The sequence below is a fragment of the Mus caroli genome, unplaced genomic scaffold, assembly GCF_978045245.1.
Source record: "Mus caroli unplaced genomic scaffold, Mus_caroli_1 scaffold_19, whole genome shotgun sequence".
Classification (NCBI taxonomy): domain Eukaryota; kingdom Metazoa; phylum Chordata; class Mammalia; order Rodentia; family Muridae; genus Mus; species Mus caroli.
This window is the reverse complement of record NW_028227274.1, coordinates 9,957,384-9,976,970: the sequence shown is the minus strand read 5'-3', so window position 1 is coordinate 9,976,970 and position 19,587 is coordinate 9,957,384. Positions and strand designations below refer to the sequence as shown.

The following is a 19,587-nucleotide window of genomic DNA, read 5'->3' as shown; positions in this document are numbered from 1 at the left end:
CCAAAAGCAACTTGGGGGAGGGGGATGTATTTCATTTAACAATTCTCAGATCACAATCTATCACTGATGGAAGTTGGGGCATGAACCTAGAGGAAAGAACTGACACAGAAGCCATGGAGGAACACTAATTACTAGCTTGCTTCTTGTGAGTTACTCAGCTTCCTACTGTATACCTCTAGAGTCACCTGCCCGGGTGTGGCATCACTCATACCTGTGTGTTACTGGTCCCCCCCCCACCCCCACACACATCAATCATTAACCACAAAACTGCTTCACAGGCTCAGCCACTGATCTTCTGTTGGGGTAATTTCTCACCTGGTATATCAAGTTGACAAAAATCCACCTAGGACCTAGGTGTACAATATTCACTTTGAAATGCTCATTTTATTAACTATTAAATGGAGTTTACAGAGCATAATAAATAATATTAAAAAAATGGCTCTGTATGTACTGCTTGTATACATTATCCTCACAGTGGATTAGGAAGATCTGGAAGAAACATTGTAACTCTATTTCCTAAGTAGAAACACTAACCATAGGATATTTGATTCCTAGTTCAGGTTTCACAGCCCTTAATGGAAGTCAGAACTTTAAATGCTGGGAGTTCCGACTCTGTAATAATCCCATTTCTACTGCTTACCTGCAGTTGTGACTATGAACACAATATTTCCTAAGAGAGCTCAGAGGACAGGGCTGTTGTGAAGATTCAGTGGTGAGGCTCCTGTTGAGTGATTGACAGTCTACTGTGGGTGGAGCCATTAGTATGCAGATTCTCGCTCCATCCTTAAAGCGCATTTGAAGTTTGCTAAGGATATTCTCATGTTACAGCATTTGTGAAAGCTCTGCTTACTGAAAACAACTTGGAATTCTTCTTCCTTTTCTGAGGTGGGGACTTCATGATCAATGGTATTTTAAAATGATATAGAAACTAAATTATATACATGCTGTTGAGCTTTCTGAAGGTGGCAGAAAGGAACTGGGGACCTGAGGATCTTGGAGGTCTCAAAGTCTGGACAAGGACAGCCTTCTGCAAGGCCTCACTGCTTTCTGTGGAGATGTGGCCTTGAGACATTTTGCAGTATGGGAACTAAAATTAGGACATAATTTTAAAAGCTCTAGCTTGGGTGAGAGAAACCTTTACTAGGATATAAAATACAGAAGCTATTTAAAAAACAACAAAACTATCTGTGTACAAACTTTTGTAAACTAATTCAAACCTGCAAGTGTAGCAAAAAAATTAATATCTTTCATTTATTTAAAAATTCTTATAAGTCGGGAGTAGTGGCACACACCTTTAATCCCAGCACTCGGGAGGCAGAGGCAGCCGGATTTTTGAGTTCGAGGCTAGCCTGGTCTACAAAGTGAGTTCCAGGACAGCCAGGGCTAATACAGAGAAACCCTGTCTCAAAAAACCAAAAAATAAAACAAAATAAAATAAAAATAAAAAAATTCTTATAAGTAGATAAATATACAAGTAAAAAAAAAACAACAACAAAACTCGAGTGTTTCATCAAACCTTCTCCTCTGGCTCAGGGACCAATGAATAAGACAAGGCAGAGAGATTGTCAGAGATAGACATGATGGATGACACAGCAGGAGCGTGCAAAATGAACTCACAAAGACTACGGCAGCGCGTACAGTCAGTTTCTGCTCAGCTTGCAGTGGGGTACCATCACTGAGAGGGGGAAGTAGACATGGGCTCCTACCCACAACCAAGATGCTACCTACAGTTGATACCTGCTTGAAAAGGAAACATCTGTGTTCTTTGATAGAGTCTTGCTGGGTATATTAACCACACTCCAGGTTAGACCCAGTGCCCACGGTATCTTTGTGGACTTTTTGTTTCATGTTGCTTTGTGTGGGCAGTTATTTGTCTTACTAGTCTTTTACTTAAATACTTTGGCTTGTAATTTTGTGTTTTTATGGGGTGTGTGTGTATGTGTGTGTGTGTGTGTGTGTGTGTGTGTGTGTGTGTGTGTGTGTGAGAGAGAGAGAGAGAGAGAGAGATCTTGGAGTTTTTGTTTCTGTATTTTGTTTGTTTATTTTTTTAGAGAGAAAGGGTGTGGTGTTGTGAAGGGGGGATCTGGGAGGATCTGGGGGAGTTAGAGGAAATGAAAAACATGATCAGAACATACTGAGTGAAAAAGAATTCACTAGAAAAAAGAACAACAAAAGAAAGAAAATAGAAGGGAAAACAAATGAACAAACAACCCCCACCCAGTGGGGGCTGGAGACATGGCTCTGCAGTTCTGAGCATTGGTCCAGAGCCCAGCCCATGAATGAGATTCCACCACCAGGTTAGGTCATCGTGCCCCAGTTAACAGTGAAGTCAACCACCCTATAGGCATGCCCACAGGTCAGCCTGAGCTACACAATTCCCCAACTAAAATGCTCTTTGCAGGTGTTTCTAGCTTATCAATTGAACACTTCAGCCAGCCCAGTAAGACATTGTGATCTAGTTTCATATGATCTCGTTTCTGTGTGTAAACTCCCAGCTTTTCTGGTACCATTTTCTAAAAGGTTTTGGTGTTTCTGTCGTCAGGTGAGTGTGGTTTGGCTCTATCCCCACCTTCTGTTCCATTGATGTTCCTGTCTGCTTTTATAACAATACCCTGTTATTTCGTTACTGTGGCTTTTTTTAAACAATATTTTTTATTTTTGAAAATTATGTATTCTAATTCATTTCTTGAATTCTTAGTCTTGGATTTCATCAGGATCTTTGTCATCTGGTACCATTATTCTAGGATTGGCAGTTTGGGGAGAAGACAACAGGAACCAAGTCAGTCATTTTGTTTGTTTGTTTTTGTTACTTTCCTTTCTTCATAATGACTGTATTTGTAGCATTCGGAGGGCCTGGATAGTAGTATGCTTGTGATGCCATCCTCCTCTCCTGAGCTGGGGTGAGGGTGCAAAACTACTCCAGTTTTTTCCCTGAGAATAGAACACCTGCCACATCCATAGACACTACACAGGATCAACCCTTAATTGTCTCTAGTGTTTCTTTCCTGGGATTTTTTCTGTGATGGGTGTTCATGTCTTCTCAGTTTAATATCCTGTACCACTGTCTAGCTTTGCCTTCATCTTTGTATGGATCAGACTCTATCCCTGGCTTGGCTTGATACTTGTGGTCGGTACTGCATGTAGTTTAACTATGGAAACAACCAGTGCTTATTTGTGGGTGTGGTAGCTGAGGTGATCTTGTTCTTCGAGGTGGTACAAATCTGGGCAGGCAGGAATAGCTACTGGGTCCCATCCCTTTCAATGGGGCAGCCATATAAAAGGCCAGACCAGCTTCTGGGTCTAGTATGAAGTGTCTGATTTCCCAAGACATGGGCATAGGTAGACAGGGCAGCCCCTTGGTAAATTCTTGAAGATTGTATATGCTTCAGGTTTGATACAGAATTCTAATTCTCAAAAATACAAAAATGAGTTGTTTTTTTTAATATACTCATTATAATGATAATATAGTTTGGGGATATTTTAATTTACAAATCATACTATAAAATAGAATCACCTCTCAAGTAGCTAGTGAGCCAAGTATTTGACATATCTAACTGCCAAATCCGATGAGTAAATTGTCCAAGTGGCATGCTTTTGAATGGGGGCGCGGATGGGGTTGCTAAGACTCTGGGTGAGCTAGTAGCAAGAGTGCTAAATAACAGGTTCTGTCCCGGATGTGCATTCTCCACTGAAAAAGACTCTTACCCAGGTGTGCTGAGATTTCAGCATTTGCATGGCCATACTCGTGACATAGGTGTGTTCACAATGGCCCCGGGGAATTAGGAAATGCATTTGAACAGATGATACGCCCCATGCCCCTTGTTCTAGTTGAAGCTTAGTTTAGCCTGTCCTGTTTTATCAATATCTTTATCATCTTTGCCAAGAGTCTCCTGAGCAAGTGGCGCTGTGTGCTTACCGTGGTGATCCATGGGACACAAACAGGAGGGCAGGGTGTCTGCAGATGGATGAATCTTTGGGTAATGTGAATTTCTGAGTCCTGACTTGTGAAGTTCTCTTAAGGCTTCAATTGTCCAAGGGTGGCTCAAAGCTTGGACGCAGGAAGTAGGAGACGGCTTACAGTTTTTCTCAGGAAGAAATTTTGGGGGCTCAGCATTCTTTAGTCAGAATTCATAAACTCATTTGGTTCTGCTCATTTAGAGTCTGTCTGCCAGAGTGTGGAACAGGGCATCATGGCAGGACAAGCAGAGACAGCACCATCACACAGTTAAGACAAACTAAGGAGGTTTCTCATTCAAAACGCAGATAGTAGTTTGTTGTGTAGACAGCCATGATGTCCTCTGTGTGGTCTAAAACTGAGCCAGGCAGAACACTGTCAGCCCCTGGTACAGTGGATTGGTTTTTTTTTCTTAGCCTGCAAGATAATGACCCTCAGATGAACTCCAGGGGAAAAGAATAGCCACTCTGTACTCCCTGCTGAACCATTCTGACTCCTGCTTTGAGCTAATACTGCCATCCAGTAACATACTCCTGATGGAAATCTTAACATACAGAAGTGTATGATGCAAATCAATGGACCGTAATTTACCATATCCTTATTTAAATCTCCCCTCCCCCTGTGCACTGGCCCTGCCTGGCTGGCGTAGGCTGTGAGCTGTGAGCTGGCATCTGTTCTCATCCACTGGGCACCCTTGAGAAATGTTTTTCTCTTTCTCCACAATCTTAAGAAATAATCACTGGGATCCAGTCCATCCAGGATAGCTGCTGCTATGGTCAAGTGGCTGTTGAAGTGTGGCTCGTGTGGCTGAGCAGAGGGACTTATGCAGCTTACATCTTCACTAGTGTAGGCTGTGAGGCAGGCAGCAGCAAGGCTCTCCACTGGGCAACCTGCTTCCTCACAGCTGAACTTCACTTTGAGCTCATAGCTAAGTTGGTGTTCTTAGTGTGAAATACAGTGCATTTTTAATTAGATATTTTCTTCATTTACATTTCAAATGCTATCCCCAAAGACCCCTATATCCTGCCCACACCCGCCCTGTTCCCCAACCCACCCACTCCCGCTTCCTGGCCCTGGCATTCCCCTGTACTGGGGCATATCTTTGAAATACCAAGGGCCTCTCCTCCCATTGATAGCTGACTAGGCCATCCTCTGCTACATATGCAACTAGAGACACAGCTCTAGGAGGTACTGGTTAGTTCATATTGTTGTTCCTCCTATAAGGTTGCAGACCTCTTTAGCTCCTTGGGTACTTTCTCTAGCTCCTTCATTAGGGGCACTGTGTTCCATCCAATAGCTGACTGCGAGCATCCACTTCTGTGTTTGCCAGGCATTGGCATAGCCTCACAAGAGAGAGCTTTGTCAGGGTCCTGTCAGCAAAATCTTGCTGGCATATGAGTTGCAGAGACAAGGTTCTGTGCTGAGATGGAAGGGAAGACCATCTTAAAGACAGGGAAGACCATTTTAAAGACAGTATGTGAATTGTTTGCATGATACTTGTTAAAATGCTAATATTCTGGCTGCAGCCCTTCCTTCCAGTGCCAGCTTCTTCCCTACAGTGGCTGGTTCCTGTTGATGTCTCTCAAGGTCAAGCCCACCCACACTCATGCACAGGTGGGGAGGCTCACAGCCGCCCACCCGTGCCTAAAGAGCTATTAGCGGCTGATGGCCACTGGGGAAGGCAGGGTCTGCTTTCTTCAGGGTTATGTCCCCTATTTGGTTCACCTTCTTTCTGTAGGTGGCTGACACCCATGCACATTTGGCCAGGACTGGTTTTGGACTTGGGATTATTTGGAGAGGGGCATAGTTGGAAGGGAAAACCTGGTGGGAATATTCTGAGGTTTTGGAGGGCGGATGTGATCAATGTATATTATATACATGTAAGACATTCTCAATGAGTACATTTTAAAACGTGCAAAGTAAAACTTGAGAGAAGGCTTATTTAGTTCTTGGTTCCATGGGACTCAGTCTTTGGTCCTCGTCACCCTTGGTTCTGGGAGACTCAGGGCAGGTAGCCTTGAGAAGCATGCCCTTTTGCCCACTTCCTCCACGTAAGCTTTGCCTCCTAAATTTGCAGAGTCACAAGTGCTGCTGGCCCTGAGCCAGGCGTTCAGCTTAGGCGGTTCTGGGAGCCATTCTATAGTCCCCTGCACAAGGAAGACCAAAGTTAGTTTGTTTCTTTCCTTTTTACTTGATTAACTTGGATCTTGCCACATTTGAAATTCTGTGTAATGTTCTCTTTGTGTTCATGTAGCAGGGATGGCTGCACACCCTTGGCATCATTGGCACTGGGCAGATAACTCTGTGTGCTCAGTCTTGTTCCCTGTAGGCTGCCCAGAAGCACAGCTCTCCTGGCCTTCCTTGGGGCAGCTCAGCTTTCCATGCTGTGCCTAACACAGCCTCTGCCAGAAGCCCTTCCTCAGATGTACAGAACCTCTCTCCCCTCTTAGGCCAATTACTTTGACATCTATTTACTTGATCTGTACTGTGATTCCTGTTGTCTTGGATACACCAAAAAACCGAATACTTTCTAAGAGAGAAAAATGATAATAATCCAGAGTTTATCCAGCAAGCATTCCTTTCCTTTGCTAGGCCCTGTATTAGGCACCACTGTAGCAGTAAATAAAACCTCGGACCTTCCATACTGATTGGTCACAGTCCTGGGTAGACAAGAGATTATGCAGGTGTCACATTATCCATGCTGTGGAGAAGGGTGAAAGAGACAGGTTCGGGGAGAGTGAGACAGTAGGGGTATTGCAGGGGCGTTTACACCTTTCACCCCAGATGGCATACCCCAGGTCCCCTGCTGTGCCTCTTGTCCCCTAACCTCCTTCTTCCTGTGTTCTTCCAGAATTACACACTTCCTTTGCTCACAGTTAGTCTTGTTTTCTAGACACGTTGTCTGGGCTCTGGTAAGTCTTCCTGCATAGCAATGTTAAGGAGACCGTTGACAGTGGCACCCGATCTGGGCCCCAGTCTGTCTGTCTCTTGGGGCTGTTTGGCTATGTGCCTCCCTGCAGTCTGCCATTGCACCTGTCTTCCTGGCAGCCTTGGCAGCCTTAGGTCATGGTCAACAGCTCTGAGGTCATTGTTAAACCAAGACTTCTGCACAGCATATATTCTTGTAGGCCAGTATTTTTCTCATAGTTTCTGACCAACTCCTAGCACAGTGTGGGCTAAGGTTTGCACCTGGCTCTGCATATCCCACAGAAGAACCCAGAAGTCTGTAGAATAAGTTCCCACTCAGACTCCCTTCCACCTCTCCTCTCTAGTTTTGTTTGACATACATATCATTGCTGGTAATTTGGCTTCCTCATAAGCAAGTAATTAGTCTATTCGTAAAATATTGCAAAAGGAAAAGCAGAGAATAACCCGTGGGACTCCTAGTGGCAAACCTATGGCAGTTCCTAAATGGTTAATAGTTACTGAGCTTGAGGTCCCTTATCCTCTTCTCTTTCTAAAACAATGCCCCTGAGATGCAGTGTGGTGGTACAGACTTGTACTCATCACACTGCAGAGGCAGAAAGAGTGAGAGTTTGAGACCAGCCAGGAGAACATAGCATAGGAAACCAGCCGTGGGTATGTAGCAAACCTGTCACCAACACACTTGTAAGACATTGCCTTTCTTGCCTCTATTCTTGTCTCCTGTCAGAACAGTAGGACATGGCTATATACTTAATGTGAACCCTTGTTGTGGGTAACCACTTGTGACCCTAACGTGTGCTTCATCCAGACTGACAGTGTGTTACTGCACTTTAGTCAGCAGAGGGAAGGGGTGCTGATGTACATGGCTAACACGGTATTATAAAGTCTTGTGGCAACAGCATTAGGGATCTGTGCTCCTGGGATGTATTGTCCTTGTCACAGGAATTGGTAGTCTTGGTGAATGGAGAATGTAGTCTAAATACTTGCTGTGGCCCCGGCTCTAGCATATTGCCTGGTTAAAGACTCTCCTGATTGAACAGTATATATTCCTGAAAGAAAAGGCTGAAGAATTTCACTAGGACAGCTTTTAAGTAGTCGTTGCTTTCAAACTGAAAATCCCATTATAGTTCAAATTGATGTAGGAGTTCTTTCAAAGATAACAGGTTTTTTGAGTATTTTGAGTTTTGTTGGTAGTTGTTTTCTTTTTAAATTTATTTGTATGTACAGGTGTTTTGCCCGTGTGTGTGTGTGTGTGTGTCAGTGTACCACATAAATACTTGGTGCCTGCAGAGACCAGAAAAGGGTGTCTGATTCCTTAAAATGGAATTACAGGTGCTTGCAAGCCAGCATGTGGGTGCTGGGAACCAGACCCAAGACCCGTAGAAGAGAAACCAGTGCTGTTTACTGCTATCCTCCTGCCTCATTATTTCAGGTACTAGGATTATAAGCACGTATTGTAGTCCTTGAGTATTACATCTGAATGTCTCTTAGCAGGCAGCTAGCAATCTGGCAGCTCTTGTCACCTTGGCAAGCTGAGTTATTGCCATCTGCTGTAGAAAGCTGACCTGGCCGGCTTGTCCTTCCCTACCATAGGACTGCTGTCCTGATCTCTGGGGTGGGCTTGGAATCCTGCCTACCAGGCCTGGCTTCTAACTGCCTGCAATTGAAGCTGGAGACCCCCTGTTACTGAAAGCATAGTCTGTCTTGCTTCTTTCTCTGCAGAGGCCTTGAAAATGTTCCCTCTGTCAAGGGTTGCTTTTGAAAAAGTCTTCCAATGTATAGGAGGTATCACAAATTCTTTCATGCCAGTGCCCTGGGCAAGTTTGAATTGCATAATCCAGGGTTTCAGCTTTGCTTCTGTCTTGATAATTTGTTAGTATTTTCTCACTTAATTTCCAAAACACTTCAGGCTTTAGGATGGCACGTTGTGTCCAGCTGTTGGCTAGAGTGTGATGGTTTGTTAGGTCACAGTATGGCTACTGGGTTTTGAGTCAGATAACCGAAGTAGATATGCCAGCACACAGAAGCATGTATGAAGGTTCTTTAGAGTGAGGTGATCTGGCCTTCTTCTGAGGAACAGGACAGATTGAGGGAGTTATAGTCATCACAGCACTGAAGACAAAGGGCCTGTTTATTTGCTCTGAAAATACCAGGGGTCAGAGCAGTGGTCAGTGGACATGGCCACTGCTTTGCACTGTCTGTGACAATGCACATTTTTGTAATGTGTCTGTAGGTGGGTGTGCCTATACTCAGGTCAATGGCAACATGGCTTTCTTTCCACTATCACTGGCATTAAAAATGAAGTGTGTTTTCTTTTTTTTCCCCCAGAACAAGCCTGCCATCACCTATGTTCTCCAGAAACGATTTCAGCATCTGGAGCATCCTCAGAAAATGCATTGGAATGGTGAGTTAACTCTGCTTCCTCATGGTGTCCAGCGACTACCTGGTTGACCTCATATCCTTGGGAAGGGGATCTCAATAATAATAATAATAATAATAATAATAATAATAATAATAATAATAATAATAATAATAACAACAACAACATAGGAGTGTGGCCTAACAGTGGTCAAAGTACCCATGAGTGTAAACCCTCAGCCTTAGATCAGCTATTTAACATGGCTCTCATGGGACCTTTATTTAGGAAGATAAGGATGCGCTTCTCTTCAGTGGCTCACCAAGCTTGTATCTGCCCATACATCTCCTTAGAGATTGTCTCCTAGGACAGACCCCACTAAGTAGACTCTTCCTTTGCTAGGGTTCTGTGCAGTCTCTGTGAGCGCAGTATGGGAGATGTGTTGGATCATCTCTGCTGCATTGTCATGGCAGGGTCTAATCTGGGAGAGGAGGACTATGGCAGCACTGCCTCCTGGACTCTCTGCCATCTGATGAAGGCTAGAAGCCTCTTCCTAGCATGACACCTCAGATGTTAGTATGGCCACCAAAAATGATGGTAACTGAATAACATGGCTCTCAAGATACTGAGGCTTCAGTCTGAGCAGTATACTGTGGATGCCGCCACTTTGTGCCTCCTGGTGTGCTGCCAGAACCTTTCCTGCATGCCCGTCTGATGCCAGAGTCTCTTCAGCATCTCTGCTCCCTACATTCTAGTGCTTCTTTGCCCTGTCAGCAGAGACTTCCAAGTTGCTCATCCCAGAAATAGTCAGCGTAAACCTGTGTCTTCTGCATCCTTCACAGAGAGTAGTTCAGCTAGGCTTTGCGACGCTATTTCATGACTTTCATGTCAGCCTGGCTACTCCTTTAGGTGAGACCTGGGCAAGGTACCACTCCTAGCTTATGTGCAAAGATACGTAGTTTATACAAAATGTCTAGGCATCTGCTAGGCCGGCACAGTGCTCAGTACAGAGTGGTCCTTGTATCAGCAGAGAGGCCAGCTGAGAGTCAGAAAGTGGGCTTCAGTCTTCTTCAGTCACGTTAGGATTCAAGGCAGCAAACATGGCAAATATGGAATTAAATGAGGTGACGATTATATACCCACTAGACTGTAGGCTAATAAACGTCACTTGTTACTGACGCTAATAGTCCCTTTATAACTAACAATTCAAAAAAATTTTTGTGGAGTATTTTTCAGACCTTCAATAGATGTGTTTATCTTTGTCATACAACATGGAGCTGTGTGTATATGTGTGCTTCTAAAGTGAGAGCCAGTGTCACAAGAGAATGATTATCATTACCACAGTGATTTTTTTCTAATATTAAAGCAACACTGATGTCAACTCATTAAACTGGTTTCATAACTTGCTGTTTAAACAAAACCCATGGTTTGGAACTGGCTCTCACTTTAGAAGCACACATAGACACACAGCTCCATGTTGTATGACAAAGATAAACACATCTAGTGAAGGTCTGTTCTGTGTCTCTATAGAATCGGTGCCACGTCTGCCTTGAGACCATGTGGGAAAGGAGTTTGTATGAACACAATATGTGTGGCTGGTCTTTCTGAACATTATAGAAAACACAACTTGTTGTATGTCTCTTGTCTGAGCCCGTTTCCTGTCTCAGCAGATGTTGGGTCCGTGGTGGCATCAGGTGTGGTAGATGTTGTGGAGATCACCAACAGTATGCCCATTTGTCTTTATCAAGTTCCTTTCTACATTAGAACTGATCTTTCTAAGTTAGGAGATGACATCATGTTAGATCAAACCTGTCCTTGTTCTCTCCAGAGTGTGGCAATGCTTTTATTTTTAGGTACAGAGCTGAGGTGCAAATAAACATGTGGATGAATCCTAGGTCCAGGAGAGCGAACACAAGCAGGTGTGTGGGTCGCTAGCACTGCAGAGTGTTCTGAAGCCTATCTGTGGGTCTGGCTCATGGAGGCTGATAAAGCTCGGACAGAGAGCTACAAGGAAGTAAGACCTTGGAAGGTGACCCTCTGATGTTCTAGATTCATTAACATGGGTTTACGGGCATCACCAGCATCTGGAATGTTCTGGGTTGCTGACTGTGTAAGGCCTCTGGGGCTGCAGGAAGAGTCAGCAGATGGAAGTGCTGGACAACATCAGAGAAGGCAGTGAAGATACCTGGCAGAGGAGTGCAAAGGGCGCTACCAGAGCTAAAATTGTATTTTTCTGTATAACTCACTCTAATGTATACCTGTTTTACCCTGCCCCAAAGAAAACAAGCCAAGACTTAGAAAATAGTAGCATGCATACATGTTGATATCCTTAAAGAATTTTTTTAAAAAACCCTTTATGTCATGCCCATGATTCTATTACAATCATGTTACAATGTTAAAATGTTACATGTAACAATTTGCTAAAGATCAATTGAAAAACCATGTAGGTACCTTCAGCTGCCATATTTTTTCCCTGAGCATTATGCAGTCTCTTAATCTGATGATAAGATGTTGGTTGGTTGGTTGGTTTTTTGGTTGGTTTCTTTCTCAAGATGGGGTCTTGCTATGCAGCCCAGGCTGGCTTTGACCTCTGAGTCCTCCTGCCTCTTCCTCCCAAATGTTCACCAGTATGCCTGGCTTAGAAGTTTTAAAAATAGCAGAGAAGATGTGACTCTGTCTGACCTACATACACTGTCCCTGTGGACTAGGCCAGACTGACAGTGTGTGAGCACCGCTGGCATCAGCCTCACAGCTCAACACTGATCTCAAGGCTTTCTTAGTTAATGGCCTACTGATACAGTGATGGGCAGTGTAATTGGAAATGTGGGCTTTCAAAGTCACAGGAGGCAGAGGTAGACAGACCTCTGTGGATTGGAGTGGCCTACCTAGTGAGTTCCAGGCCAGCTGTGGTTACACAGTGAGATCAAATGAAAATATAAACAATACTCATGGGAGATGCTTACCTGCTAGGGATGGTGAGGCTCTAATTCTGTGACCAGGAAGGACAGTCTCTCTTTTCTCAGTTAGGGTATTTATTACTGTGTACATAGTGATCCAACACCTCTACAACAGGGCTCACTAGGTCTTTCCTCCCCGGGACCCCAGTACATCATACTTTGCTTTGTTTCTAAAGAGTATAGAATCTCACATTTCTCACACCTATGAAGTCCTTCCTTTTCCTTTCCCATTTTGTTGTGGGCAGGCTTTTGTTACCAGATATCCAGTTACACTGTATGAAATAAATACTTTATGTAACTAAAATTCGATATAAATCCCTTTGTGACTAAAGCTTTCAGTAAGCAGGACCCCTCTCCCCAGTACTCTCAAAACATTTGCTCTACTGTCTTCCTGCAAAGGTTTCCTTAAGCCTGGCTCCCCTTCTCCTGTGCCTGGCTTTTGAGCTTTGTCAGCAGACCCAGCTGCAGGTTCAGCTTTGGGAGACCTGTTCACAGCACTTGGGCCAAGGCAAAGAGCCCTTGTCGTTGATGTCCCCTCTACATCCCCTGATTGCAGGCAACACTGTGACCTTAGTGCTTGGTTACTGTAAGAGGTGAGGAAGGTCTGCTTTATGGTGAATGCCGACTTTTACAAATGAAAATTCTGTAATACTCTGCAGGGCTCTGGGGAGGCCATTCCCACGGAGACGTTCTTGCTGTCATCGTTGGTCGGCTAAGTATGCAAGCACAGGGTGCTTTCGAATAGTTCAAAAGCATAAAGTCCCATTTCCCTTACACTTGTGTTTCTCTTCTCTATCTTTACAGAAACTAATTAATTGCATTGAACCAATTTTTATCCCTGAAAGTATTTTATTGATTTTGTATTACACTATCACAAAATGTGTCTAAAAGGAATGCTAACTTTGTACCACTATTATAAACAGTATATCAGTGGTAACATTATGGCTGGAATATTTCCAAAATATCAGCATAAAACATAGAATACTGTTTGTGTGTGAGTGAGGCGGTCCTGGTACAGTTGGACTGGCACATCTGAGCGACCATCTCCAAGTGCAAAACTGATAGTGGAATGTAGGAACAGTTACATTACTTTTATAGATACCAAGCTTGAGAAGCCCTTTGCACATTAATAAACAGATGGGAGTAGGAGTTTGTGGGATTGTTAATGTCTAGGATTGTCATTCAGTTCTTTGTCCCTTCTCAGCTATATGCCAAAAATTAGAGTGCATTATCAAAAATAATTTGTTATGATCTATAAGCTGACAAATCAATTAGGACTTCTTCCACTGTTTGTATAAACAGAACTTTGGAAAACTTGTAGAGAGGACTTTGTTCCCAAGATGTAGGCCTTGTGGTCTGGGGATGTTACAGGAGGCTCTCCCAGGTTCTCCCATCCGCACCCACAAACTTCTTTGACCCAGTGTTACCCAGCCCTTTAGAAGGGATTCGGAAACTTCCCCTGGAGGCATACTTTTGCCAAGTTAGTATTTTTTGATGAAAGTGTTTTGTGTTCCTTTGGGCTCTGAGATGTGTTAGTGACTTTTCTACCACTGTGACCAGTGATGTGATACGAACATGAGGGACGAAAGATTGGCCTGGGCTTCTGGTTCCAGAGGCTTTAGTCAGAGACTGGCTGTACCCTTAACATGATGCAGAGTGTCATTGTACTTGGAGTGGCAGAAGACACTGCTCACTTGGGGCAGTCAGAAAACAGATAAGAGGGGTCAGGGACAGGACGCGCTTGGAGGACTCTCTTCAAGGACCTGCTTCCTTCATTGGCATCATATGCCACCAGTCCTACGTGCTGCTACCAGGTTGGGAATGCACCAGTGAAATCAGAGTTCCTCTGGCTGATGGTAGTCACCTGCCAGTGACAAGGCCTTCAACACAGAGCCATAACCACTTCTGTCAATCTACACATGTGCTTCACTAGGTAGAGAATGGGGAAAGACGGGAGGTTTGCCACACCTGCAGTGCTGTAAACACTGACTTGAGACACAGCACCACCACCTCCAGAGTAGCATGATCTAAATCAGACTCTCTCCTCGGAGAACTGCTAGAAGTCACCCTAGTGGGCCTCAACTCCATAGCTGAAGTGGGGGAAGGTATGGAGAAGTAGATGAGTGGTACCTTGCATGAAAGAGGCTGTGCCTAGACTCCCTGATAGCAAGTTCTGAGGGCTTTCACACTTAGGAACAAAAAATTGTTTACAATAATTCAGGGTGGGAGGTGTGTCTTGTATGTTTACTTTTTAAATGATAAGCCTGGCAGGGCCATGTGGCTAGCCCAGGCCTGCCAGAGCTGAGAGGAGAGTGAGTGTGCATGGGTGGAATATGGAAACAAATACCAGGTGAAGACTGTGGCTTGGCACTGGCAGCCAGGGCTTGCCTTCCACATTTGCCCAGCACTGCAACTCATCGCCCCTCAGCTCAGACCCATGCAGCAGTCCTCAGTTTCCTTCCTTTTCCCTGTAGCCTCTCATGTGTTCTCTCTCCTGCTTTCCTGTTGGTAGTACTAAGGTGCCCCATGCAGTTGGCTCAACACCCAGACACTCTCCACTTTTCCTGCCTCGCTGTCTTCCATGTGCCCTTCACATGTCTGTGAGGATCGAGGTGAGGCAGCTGCAGCTGCCACCAGAACAGCTTTGTTTCTAGAGTGCCTTGCTGTGCACGTTCTAGCCTTGCTGCTCAGGGCACTGTCGACAGTGCATTCAGATGGCAAGGTCATCTAGCCAATGACAAGCCCTAGACCATGAATCATTTCCAGGAGTGAGTCCCCAGCTGGGTGGCACTAGTTAGAGCATGGCAGGTGATCCTCCATGGCTCTAGACGGAAGGGATGTGTCACTACAGCAGCCTTCATGCTACATGGAGAAAGGATCCAGGGCCAGGCTCATCTCCCCCTTTCTTCCTCCTAAGGAACACCCAAAACTGCTGCTTTTCCGGACTGTTCGTGAAGAACCCAGAGGCCAATGGAGTGCTTGGGCCACACATGGCTCCTGAGGGGCTGCCTGAGCAACAGGGTAGACAGATTTAGCAGACACCCAAGGTTTCTGTCCATACCCCACATCTGAGCTACTTGCACATAGATCTGAGGATGGGAGACTTATTGTTTAGAAAATGGCCTTGACTTCAGCTGAGCTCAAAGCAGCCTTGCATATGGGCGGTGCATGGTGCTAGAATGAAGGGATGGCCTTCCTCCTCTGTCTCTTCACAGCCCGTCAGCAGATCAGCAGTCTCCGTTAGGAGTGTCTTCAATTGCATCACTGCGGTTTACTTATGTGCATGTATCAGTTTAAACTTTGTTTGGCTAGGTCACAAGGTAGAGTTGCCTGGAATAAATATTTAATTTTTCCATCTGACTGCAGTTCAGTGATAAAAAGCGTTCCGGCTAATGTCTCTTCCTGAAGCTGACCTTCGGCATACACATTTTCTTATTACTGGGACATAGACACATGCTAATTTGTTTATATAATAGCTAAGGGATACCACAACCAGGTTTGTCTGCTGGATTAGACGAAGCAACAGTGCATTTAAATTACCAAGGACTAGGAGAGATGGAGGGGAAATGTACATTGTGTAACTGTTTTTATTACCTACATTGTAAGTTTTAGAAACCAAAATAAGTGTAAGATTATTTTTAATTAACTCCAGACAGTGGAGGAAATAAACTTGCCATCCAGTTGGCATGCTTTAAAATAGCTTGCTGTGTGCTCCTGAGAGAGGTCAGGACTGTTTTCATGACCATCTGAAGTGTGTGCACACATTTCTCTCTGCCCCCCACCCCCCAGTGTGTGTGTGTGTGTGTGTGTGTGTGTGTGTGTGTGTGTGTGATATATTTGAGACAGGGTCTCACACTGTATCCCTGGACCAGACTGCCCTTCATTCTCATAAATCTACCTGCCTCTACCTCCGGAATGCTGGGTAAAGGTCTTTTATTTGACTATGATAGTGGCTTCCCATTTTCTTGAATGTTTACCTTCTGAGTCCCTGTAAAGAAGATGTGTTTTAATGTGTTAAAGAGTGTAAACTCTTATTGACAGTGTCCTTTGCCTTACAGAAGCTTTGCAATTTTATGAGGTCCCATTTGTCGATTCTCGATCTTACAGCACAAGCCATTGCTGTTCTATTCAGGAATTTTCCCCCTGTGCCCATATCTTCGAGGCTTTTCCCCACTTTCTCCTCTATAAGTTCCACTGTCTCTGGTTTTATGTGGAGTTCCTCGATCTGCTTAGATTTGACCTTATACAAGGAGATAGGAATGGATCAATTCGCATTCTTCTACATGATAACTGCCAGTTGTGCCAGCACCATTTGTTGAAAATGCTGTCTGTTTTCCACTGGATGGTTTTAGCTCCCTTGTCAAAAGACACTGTCAATAAGACAAAAAATTTCATGCGGTTAACAAATTGTATCTTATATCTTGGGTATCCTAAGTTTCTGGGCTAATATCCACTTATCAGTGAGTACATATTGTGTGAATTCTTTTGTGATTGGGTTACCTCACTCAGGATGATGCCCTCCAGGTCCAACCATTGGAAAGAGAGGCCCATTGGACATGTAAACTTTATATGCCCCAGTACAGGGGAACGCCAGGCCAAAAAGTGGGAGTGGGTGGGTAGGGGAGTGGGGGGGGGAGGGTATGGGGGACTTTTGGGATAGCATTGGAGATGTAAATGAGGAAAATACATAATAAAAAATATTTTAAAAAAGGTTGAAGTTACAGGAGTTGTCAGAGTTCCTCTGTTGGAACATCTGCACAGCATACCCTGGTTGGCATCCCTCCCTAAAATAGTCCATTTGTACAACTGATGGACACATCGTAATTCCCAGCTGTAGCTGGTATGGAGGTCATCCCTGGTTGTCTTATTTTTGAGTTCTGACATGTGTCTGTCATAGCTGTGCCCTACCTTCTTATATGCGATCCCACTTTGCAGCAGGGTTCATACCTTCTCTTAATGGTGGGGATCACAGTTGATAGCCTTTTCAGATCGGCAGCCTTCATTCCTGCCACTTCAAGTTATTCCCATGTCTTTCCAGAGCTTGTTTGCCCCTTTCTTTTTAGTGCAATCTTCTCCAACTCTGAATTGCCTGTTAACTATTGTGTACCATTAAACACACCCTTGTCCCCAAGAAGCAAAGTAGTCGGGTGAATGCTGCCCAGGAGATGGTGCCTGGTGACAGCCACTTGAGAAGTAATAAGCTTGGGGTAAGGGGAATGGGCTGTCCACGTGCCCAGGGCACAAGCACTTGCAATGTGTCCTCTTTAGGGTGACATCCAGGGTATAAGATCCTGGCCTGGGACTAGAAGGTAGCACAGCAGTTCCATGCACTTGCTCTTCCAGAGGACTCAGGTCAATTCCCTGCACTCACATGGCACTTCACAACTATCCAGAACTCCAGTTCCAGGGAATCCAGTGCCCTCTTCTGACCTCTAGGCACCAGGTATACATGTACATGCATACATACATACACACACACACACACACACACACACACACAGAGGCAAGCAAAATACCCCAACACACTAACACATACACTCTCACACACACACTCACACTCTCTCACACACACTCACACATGCACACACACACTCTTTCACACATGCACACACACACACACACACACACACACACACACACTGTCCCTTTTACCGTAAGTTGTTGTTACTCAGCATGGGTCAGATAAGTTGATCAGTACTCATAAGACAGGAGACTGTTATTTAACATGATCAAATGTGAGCATTGGATTGGCATACTCTCATGTCTGAAGGAAGAAGAAATGGGATGTCAAAGGATGAAAGTCCTGAACTGGGCCTGGACATCTGTTAGGAAAGTTTAGCGAAGAGAGCAGGGCCGTCTACATGAGTAGTGTAGAGTGTCTACATGGATGCTTTTATTTCATGCCTGAGGCAGTGTGGCATCATAGACACTCAGTCAAGTATTTGATGTATGAAAGTGCACATGACTGAGTGAAGGGGAGCCTACATTTCTTTTAGTACCTTGGATGCTGAAAGATCTGGCTACTCCCGCACGAGTGGAGTATGGATTGACCTACCAGCAGGAGACAATTTGCTCCATAGTATTTGTTAACATTTCTCCTGAGCAGGTCTGTGATCTAGACTCTCCATAGAGAAATCTACTTGAAGCTAAATTAGCCTGAGTTATAGAAGATACATGAGTTACAGTTTGTGGACTATGTATATTTTAACTGTTTAGAATTCAGTGATATGTATGCAGTTTACCGATGTGTCCAGAGCTGGTCTTAGCGTTTGGGAAGCACTGTGCTTTATGTTAAATGCTGTTAGCATCATCAATGAAGAAACTGGCACAAAGTTGAACTTGGCCAAAATTAGAGTTAACAAATGAAGCCTGGTGTTAGGCTGATCTGATTTAGTGGTGAAACATAGGAACAGTACACAGAGCTGAGGCCAGGCTTCTAAAAGCATAGAAGAATCTGTACAAAATCTTTCCTATACACAGACCTGTATATGTGCACATGTGAATACACACCTCTGGCCACTACACAGACTTGTGTATACATGTGAATACACACCTCTTTCTGGAAGTGTGCTTGAGCATTTTTCTCTGGGATAGGGTGAGACAAGAAAAGGAAGAGACACTTTCGGATTTCACTTTGTGTGTGTGGGGGGGAGTTTTGAAATATAAATAGTAACTACTTCAAAGTGATATAAATCTAAAATACTAACATGTTATTAATCAACTGTCAGTTATTTTCTATAATGCCTATTCTATTGGGCAGTGTATTCTTCTCATAGATGATAATAACTATTTTCTATCAAAAATATATTTTACTCACATAAAATTATACAAATGTGCAAATATAACATCTCAATTTCCAGAGAAAGAATTTGGATATCCTATTGTATTATTTTTCTGTCTTATTCCCTTGAAACAGTTTTTTTTTTTTTTTAAAATGAACCCGGAGCTAAACTGTCTCCCAGCCAGCCCCACTGATGTTTCTATCTGAGACTTCTACAGCCCTGGGATTACAAGAATGTGCCTAGCCACACCTGGCTTTTTACATGGTGCTGGGATTTGAACTCAGGTCCTCATATGAGGAGGTCCTTCTGGGTGTCAGGGAAGCAAACTGCCCAAGGAGATAAGAATGAGAACTCCATGGAAGGAGTTGCAGAGACAAAGTTTGGAGCTAAGATAAAAGGATGGACTATGGGTGAGACTGCCCCACCCGGGAGTCCATCCCATAATCAGCCACCAAACCCAGACACTATTGCATACGCCAGCAAGATTTTGCTGACAGGAGCCTGATATAGCTGTCTCCTGTGAGTCTTTGCCAGTGCCTGGCAAATTCAGAAGTGGATGCTCACAGTCATCTATTGGATGGAACACAGGGTCCCCAATGGAGGAGCTAGAGA

General features: G+C 44.2%; 1 protein-coding gene across 5 annotated transcripts in view; it reads left to right on the top strand.

Moving 5' to 3' along the window:
* The window catches only part of Osbpl1a (oxysterol binding protein like 1A), a 195,539-nt gene that overhangs the window by 154,786 nt on the left and 21,166 nt on the right, over positions 1-19,587 (top strand). For all 5 annotated transcript variants that reach the window (XM_021150443.3, XM_085833702.1, XM_021150449.3 and 2 more), the window contains one exon: positions 9,209-9,284. In XM_021150443.3, coding sequence (XP_021006102.1) covers positions 9,209-9,284 — 76 coding nt within the window. The remainder of the gene's footprint in view (positions 1-9,208; positions 9,285-19,587) is intronic.